A 7,932-nucleotide genomic window follows, 5' to 3' on the forward strand; every position below is an offset into this window, starting at 1 on the left:
CCTGGCTCCAGCTCTAGTTCCATTCTGACAAGTTAACAGGAAAAGAAAAACGGGGGCTTTTCATGTCTGTTGTTCTGTAAGGAGAGCGGGGCTGTCATCATTTGTCTATTTGGATTCTTCAGATTGAAATGTTTATCTGCAGCCTACACCAGAAGTGCCCTGAAGTAAAAACAATACCTTCATCACTGTCTGCTTTACAGGAAAGTGACTCCAGGGATCAAGCAAATTGTCCGTAGAAATCTCACATTGCTGCCACGTGGTGTTAGTTGTTGTCTCGAGATGCAAATTAGGTTAAGAGCAGTTCACTCCTGATTAAAACTCTTGCTTAGTTTGGCTGTAACACCTGTATAGAAATTGGTCCATAATAAAAATGTGCCTCCACCAAAGCCTCAGTTACTATTACTAGATAAATATAACTCAGCTTGTTCGTACACGTGTGTGTATCTGCCATTTGCTGTTGCAAATGAATGGGGAAAGGAGTCAGGCAGAAGGTCTTGCCTGCCACAGTGTATAAATGTTTCTGCAGATGAATTCCTGCAAGGCTGCATGCACCAGCCCTTGGAGCATTTGTAGAGTTCAGAAGCTTGTACTTGGCAAACTTAGGAAAACAATTGCTCACAAGGAGTCTTGGGAGGCAGTCGAGCAATGCACAAAAGTCATGCCTTAGGCATTTGGAGGCTGGAAATATTGGAGCATGGTACAGAGGAAAGAGGATCTCTGTGGTTTACCTGCCTTAGGGAAAGGTTTCTGAAGTGGAGAAGAGTGATTATTACTATTGGGTCTAGACGTTCTGTGTGGAGATCAGGACCCTGTTGTACTTGCATTGTGCAAACATGAAACAAAAAGGCATACCTTGTAGTTTGTTGCCATATTCACACCTTTTGAAAGGGGAGGGTTTAGCCTGACACCTTGGCGTGAGGGCAGGGATCTGTGGTCTGAGATGTGCGACTGGCTGGAGCAGAGTTAAGATTAATAACACGGAGTGGAAACAGCTCTGCCATGACAAACCCTCTGGCATTTCCTTGAGTGGAGCTCAGTACCAGCGAGGCAGTCCTGAGCCATTCCACCTTCCTGCAGCTGAAGACCAAGAGACATTTTTTGATAATCTAGCAGGGAGTTGATAGCAGGTGTGGCCTAATAACTCTGTTGGTCATAAGTGAGAGCAGGTATTTGGGGGAAGGAGGGGAGTACCTTTTCTAACACTGTGAGCAGAAGTGGCTGTAGCTCTGCGAAATCTCATTTGCACGGTTCAGTTTGTTTACCTTACCTGACAGTGCTGGTTGTAGGGCTGTCTGTGATGCTCTCATCCATAATCCTGTGGGGATGTGAAGCAAACAGAGATGCAGTCACTCTCTCCCTCCTTTTTTAGAGAGCTTGTCTTGCAGGAGCTGCAGTGAGGTCTCAAGTAGCTCTTAACCATGAGAGCTGAAAGAGGAAGGCAGGAAGGCAGGCATAAACATTCCTTTGCCCTGCAAATACGACTTGCTAGATAGACTGCTCTTAGCAGAGGTGGCAGCGGCATCACAAGGAGTCTTGTACATGGTGCTGACCCACGTATGAGTCAAGCTGACCAATGTAACTCAGGCTGTATTGCTCAAACTGTACAGGCTCTGCTAGCCCTCCTCCATCAGGTGGTGGCTCTTGCTATGTCAGGCTGTCCACAAGATACAGCCCTGTCATCTCTACTTCGCTGTAAACCAATGTCCAGGCTTTGGCATGTGTAACTCATGTATTTGCTTTTCCTGGCTAACTCAGGTTTTCCCTGGTCTCAAGCTCTTGGTGGCTCACAACACAGGCGGTGTTTTGGGAATAACTAGGCATGTAGGGGTAGAGTGGCAATCTATTTGCTCTTCCAGGGCTCAGGGTGACAGCAGCAGCTGTTCTTCAGGCCCTGAATGCAGTACTAAGTACCTTTACCGATGTCTGCATGCAGATTCAATTTGATCTGCTGACTGACATGGGCTCATGGAGTATGTGATGTCCAGAAAAAGCCTGGCAGAAAAGAGTCCTCCTTGTTCTTTGACCTTTTTGCTTCCACCAAGCTAGATTTTTCTGGACTTCTATAAATTCTATACAACTGCTATGGAAATACTTGACTGGCTGCTACTCAGATGATGAAGATTAGCTTGTAGAAACATTATATTACTTTATTTTATTCCTCCACCTAGTTATTGTACTGATGACTATGTTGGGTTGCTTTGCCACATGATATTGTGGATGCTGAAAACTCCTGTGGGTTCAGAAGCAGATTGGAGAAATTAATAGAAGAGAAATCCAGTGAGTGTTAGTAAATTTGTAGGTGCCACATCCAGCTCAGGATGTGCCAGTCGACAAATGGTTAGAGGCTTGGAGAGCGTGCAGGGAAGCATCACATATGCTTGCTCTGCTCCCAAAACAAGGTCAAGTATCCGGGTTTGGTTGCTGTTTGCAGAGCTTATGAGGCTACAAGAACTCTTAGTCTGATCCATCACAGCTACTATTATGTTTCAGAGCCTGTTGATCTCAGTAATAGTAAATCCAGTTATCTGGGTTTGTAACTCCTGAGAAAATAAATACCCATGGCTCAAATTCTAACATGGAGGCTGCAGAAAGAATGAATTTGGATGGTGGTTGGGTTTGTTTGGTTTTTTTTTGTTTCTTGTTTGACTGTCCCTCAAATGAACGAGTACATTCTGACATACAGCAGCTTTCCACATTTACCCCCCAAAGTCCAGCACTCTATATTCAGCCTGAACTGGAAACCAGAGATGGAAGGCATGTTTGTGATTCCCTGCTTTCTGATAAAGTGGAGATCAGGGTGTGCCATGGAAGAAGTGATGCAGCCTTCATGTGTCACGTCTAGTTGATCTATGTCTTCATCAGGAGAAAGAAAGGGTCTGGGGCAGTTTTAAGAATACTTTTATGTAACTATTAAATATTTTTTTTATCTTAGCAATTTCAGGAATGTGTGGTCTAGTTTTACTGGGTACCACTGGGAAGTCTTAGAAGGTTTATGATACGAGTAACCTGAATCATGCAGAAGTGTCCCAACTCTTCCCCCCTGACCTCTTCCTCACCAAAGGTCACTAGTCTCTTTGCAATAAGCCAGTGTGTCTTTCCTTTCTTTCCTCCACTTTTGTACCTTCTTTCACTCCTTCTCTACAATTGTCTTAATGTCTAGCTAAAAATCCCACTTCCAGGTTTTGTGGTTTCTGCTCTCAGCTGTATGAACTGTCAGTTGCCCTAAACTTCTGGCCTCAGCTGGGTAGATATTGGTAACCAAGAAGAAGATGGGTTTATTTGTCTGTTTTTTAAACAAACAGACTTCTGAGAAGTCAGTGTGAGGTAAACAAAAATGCTTCTTTCTGCCCTTGTTTCCCTTAGCCTTTGATGGCAGTTACCTGTACCATAATGGCAAAATAAAGTATTTTGGAGAATGTGATGGGGTCAGCTTGCAGAACCAAGGGATAAAAAAGCTCTACTGGTAGAAAATCCCATCCTACCAGGGCACTGCTAGGTGCTCTGCTACTAAAAAGACTCTAGGTGTCTAGACCAGAATATGCATTCTTGTGAGTTTTGTTTTTGTTTTTTAAATGTAAAATTATCAAGGCCTTTATCTTATATATAAACCCTTGTCATCTTTCGTAAAAAGGGACTGGAAAAGGTGCATGTGTGCATCCTTCCCTTTTTCTCCCAAGGCCAGCTCTGTGTAAAAGCGTGTGCAGCAGTGCATGAATGCAGGGTGGTTTGCAAAAAGGACACTGCACAGCGATGAGACCAGGCCCCACGTACGGCGCCTGAGGAGTGTGCTTATTTTAGGCCTCTCTGGCCTGAGCTTTTCCCTTTGCTCAGCTGTTGTGATGCTACCTTTCCCGCACAGCGCTGTCATGCTGCCCCACTGTTTCTATTTTAACTCTCTCTGGGGCTAGATCTTGTGACACGAGGATTTGGCATCTCTCCTACGTGCTGGAACGTGGCATCTCAGGAGGCACAGTGACTGCAGCTGCTATTATCAGAGGGTGCCCCTCCTAGTAGCTGGCAGAAGGGAGACACCCCTAGGATTGCAATGTGTTAGAACAGGCAGCATCCCTGCAAGGGAGCAGCAGTGTCTAACTGTGCCTCTCTCCCTCTCCTCCAGTCTTTGTCACAGAGTTTGAAGAGCTCAGGACATACCTGCCAGCTGCTCGCTGCTCCCCTGCGGCATCCCACTTTCAGCTGTCAGGTATGTAGTTACTGGGGACAAGAGTAGAGTTACAAGCCCTGGAGGCAGGCAGGATGGCTTTGCAGCCTGCTGATAATGATGGGGAGGGAGGACAGGGTCACTGGTGGCACCGGTGGAGGCAGTAATGAAGTTTCAAGGTTTGTGCATCTGAGTGTCGTGTCCCATTTAAGAACTTGCTTCAGTGCTCTCAGCCTTCTGGAGAAACCAAGAGGAACAGCATTTTGGGATAAGACTGGGCAAACAGAGACAACCTGTTTGAAGAAGGAATGCAGGAAATTCCAGCAGTCTATGTTGGGGTGCTTCACGAGGTGGCTTAGGCCACTGAAAGGATTTGCAGGAGGTGGGCGACGTGGACTCCTGATCTGATCTTCTTCATCTCTGCTATGTGCTCTGTGGGCTGGCAGAATGAGCAGATACCTCTCTGGGGTGTGAGGGAAGCTTTTTATAACTAGGAATGTGCAAGAAGAGAAGTGGTAGCAAAGGACATCTATGCTGCATTAACCCAGCATGCTTACCTAGAATGGAGTGGGTTTGTGTGTCAGGGACTGAGACTGGACCTTTTTCCATTATTCCCTCTCCTGTTTCTGCAGAAGAGCAACCCTGAACCTCTCCCCAAGCAACTCCTAGTGTTGCACCATATCAGGAGCAAACTGGCAACACAGACTAGCACTGGGGAGTGGGCAAAAGTTCTGAGATAACAGAGGATGAGCTGAACCTTTTACCTTCTAGCCTAGGTTTGGAGTCTAATGCAGTGAGAGAGCTGAGTGTAATGAAAACACCAGCTCTACAGGAATATTTCTAGGGAAGCAGTGCTCCTGGGGAATGGACGAGAGTGCTGTAGAGCCATTTGGCTGGGTATGCCCCAGCGTATTTCTGTAGTTACGCTCAAGCCCAGCTCAACTGGTGGGCAGCTTATTGAGCTCCTCCCCATTCAAGACATGCCTGCCTGCTGACTGTTGACTTGTTTTCTCCAGTCAGTTGTCATAATCCTGTAATCCTGAGTCATATCGGGAAGCCGGAGTCATCTCCGTTGACAGAAAACTTATTTAAAGCCTTTCAAGGCAGATTTCAAACAGGCTTAGCTACCTCAGTTTCATTAGCTTTTGCTCCCCTCTTGAGGAAAGGAATCTGCAGAAGTGTCTGGTGCTGCTGAAGGGGCGTTGGATTCACTTGCATCTCCAATATCTGTAGAGCTGAGGTTTGGCAAGATTGTCTTCTCCAGTATCCTTTCCCAGTGTTGTACAGGCCTGCCAAGGAGGCCATCTGTCTGCAGGGAGCGAGGAGGCAGGTTCAGTCCTGGGCATCTCTGCTGCTGCTGGAGGTGCAGCGATGACAGTACTTGCCTGCAGGGCAGTAAGTTGGGCTCCTCCAGCTCCAAGCATCATGGAGAACTGCTGTCTGCAAAGGTCCAGCCAGTGCTGAGTTAGAAACCGTTTTTCTCTCTTCTCAGCTTAACTGAAATCTGCAAAAATTCTCTGCTGCAAGAAAACGAGGGTGATGTCATCAGAAGATGATGCTGGCGGGGAGGCTCCTGAGGGCAGTTTCTGGGAGGTAAGGAAGGGTAATTACAGTGTGAGGGAGGTAGAAACGTCTTCTTACCTCCCATCAGTGGAATTAGGGGACTGAGTTTCAGGTTCCTGGGTGACAAGTTGCTCTTGGGGAGTGGAAGGGTGGAACTCTGGGGATGCAACACTGTGTGTTACTGTGGGGAGGAGGCGACTCTTTCTTCCACAGATGCTGCGGAATGAGAGTTCCTTGTTCAGCTGACACTGATCTGAGCAGCGAGAGAGGCAAGCAAAGCATCTCAGCTTCTTCCCTCCACTGCTGTGCCTCCCTAAGAGAGTGCCAGAGGAGGGTCTGAGCCCACTTCCTGGTTTGAGAAGGGGCTGTGCTCCCTCTTCATGCAATGATTATCGATCTGCTGCTAGCTGTTCTGAAGGAACGTAGACGTCAGTACAGTATAAATTATGATGTTGCATGAAATTTCAGGCTGGAAACTACAGACGGACAGTGAAGCGTGTGGATGATGGGTACCGGCTCTGCAATGACTTAATCTCCTGCTTCCAGGAGCGAGCCAAGATAGAGAAGAACTATGCTCAGCAGCTTACAGAGTGGTCCCGTAAGTGGAGGACCAATGTGGAGAAAGGTAAAGTTGGCAGATTGGACTAGGAACAGGATCCTTTAGTGCTATCTCTTACTAAGGTGATGCTGTTTCCTTGGGGGACTGGCTTCCTTTCTCCAGGAATTGGGGGAATTCTTGGGTGTGTTTTGGTTTGGCTGGTTTTTGTTAAAAAAAAAAAAAAATTTAGTTTGGCAAGTCCTTAGGCAGTCCAGGTCTTAAATTGCAAATCTCCCCTTTTAAGGATGGCTTGGCTGTCTCTCCTCCTCCAGTCAGAGGATAACTACTAATGCTGTGATTTAGTGGCAGTGGGCTCAAACCGTTATCGTCTCGCAAAGAAATGGGAAACAGTGGGACAGACACCCCAAAAAACTTGCTGGTCCGTGAGGCAGAAGCTTAGCCTCAGTCATGAACTGGTGTTGCTGCGTGCCCTGAAGCTCAGGCCATATTTGTGAAGAGTGTTTTCTACAGAAACCTTCTCATAGCAGGCACCATCTGAGACGGCTCAGGCTGCCCAAGCTCAGGTGCTTCAGCCAGGTATAACAGCCAGTCTAGATGTTGCCTGTTGGGACCGTGTGGAGATCAGTAGATGCTGACTTGTGTGATGGGGAAGAATTAAAAAAAGTGACTCCACACTGATAGATGTGTGTAGGAGGAAAAGAATCTGCATTCTCTTCTGCCCTCTACACTGTGGGCAGAAAGTGTAAGAGCTCCTCTGGTGCTTGTTCCTGCAGGGCCACAGTATGGTACCCTGGAGAAGGCCTGGCACGCCTTTCTGACAGCTGCAGACAAGCTGAGTGAGATTCACTTGGCTGTCCGGAACCACCTGGCCGGCGAAGACTCGGATAAGATCAAGGCCTGGCAGAAAGAGGCCTACCACAAGCAGATGATTGGGGGCTTCAAGGAGACGAAGGAGGCAGAGGATGGGTTCCGCAAGGCCCAGAAACCCTGGGTGAAGAAGATGAAAGACGTGAGCAAAGCGTGAATGGGGAAGGAGGGATAAGGGCCGTCGAGGCTGGCTGCCTGACTGTGAAGGCCACGGGGCAAACAAACTGGGTTTAGCCACAGCAGCAGAGAATGCTGGAGAGGGATGGATGTCTTGATGGTCTGTTGTCCTTGGTGGGTTTGTAGCTTCCCATGTGGAAAGATCTGGTTAACAGGCTCTGTATTCCTGCATGGCAGGGGAGCACTGGAAGAGATCATTTGGAGGTACCTTTTCTTTTTGGAGCATAATTTAATAAATGGCAAATTGGCATTCTGATTAGGTTGTCCTGAAACAAATGCTTCCAACTGTGACAGATGCTAACATACCTTCCCTGAACAACAAAGGATCAGTGTGGTCAAGATTATCTCTGCATCCTGCTCTTACAGATGGAAACAGCTAAGAAAAACTATCATGCAGCCCGGAAAGAGGAGAAGACAGCACATACGAGGGAGACCCATGCCAAGGCAGAGTCATCTGTCTCACAGGAGCAGCTGCGCAAGTTGCAGGAGCGTGTAGAGAAGTGCACTCAGGAGGCTGAGAAGGTGAGTGTGTGTTGTATGGATGTGAGTCATGAAGGATACTCCTCTCGAGGAAAAAGCACCGACTGTGATGTCACTCAGTGAAATG

General features: G+C 47.3%; 1 protein-coding gene across 1 annotated transcript in view; it reads left to right on the plus strand.

Moving 5' to 3' along the window:
* Positions 1-4,138: 4,138 nt before the first annotated feature.
* PACSIN3 (protein kinase C and casein kinase substrate in neurons 3) overlaps positions 4,139-7,932 on the plus strand; it is a 9,224-nt gene continuing 5,430 nt past the window's right edge. Inside the window, exons 1-5 of the mRNA XM_009878520.1 lie at positions 4,139-4,196; positions 5,652-5,752; positions 6,191-6,347; positions 7,055-7,290; positions 7,692-7,847. Of these exons, the coding sequence (XP_009876822.1) occupies positions 5,699-5,752; positions 6,191-6,347; positions 7,055-7,290; positions 7,692-7,847 (603 nt within the window). The 5' untranslated portion in view covers positions 4,139-4,196; positions 5,652-5,698. The remainder of the gene's footprint in view (positions 4,197-5,651; positions 5,753-6,190; positions 6,348-7,054; positions 7,291-7,691; positions 7,848-7,932) is intronic.

Source organism: Apaloderma vittatum, unplaced genomic scaffold (genome assembly GCF_000703405.1).
Source record: "Apaloderma vittatum isolate BGI_N311 unplaced genomic scaffold, ASM70340v1 scaffold15331, whole genome shotgun sequence".
NCBI classification, from domain to species: domain Eukaryota; kingdom Metazoa; phylum Chordata; class Aves; order Trogoniformes; family Trogonidae; genus Apaloderma; species Apaloderma vittatum.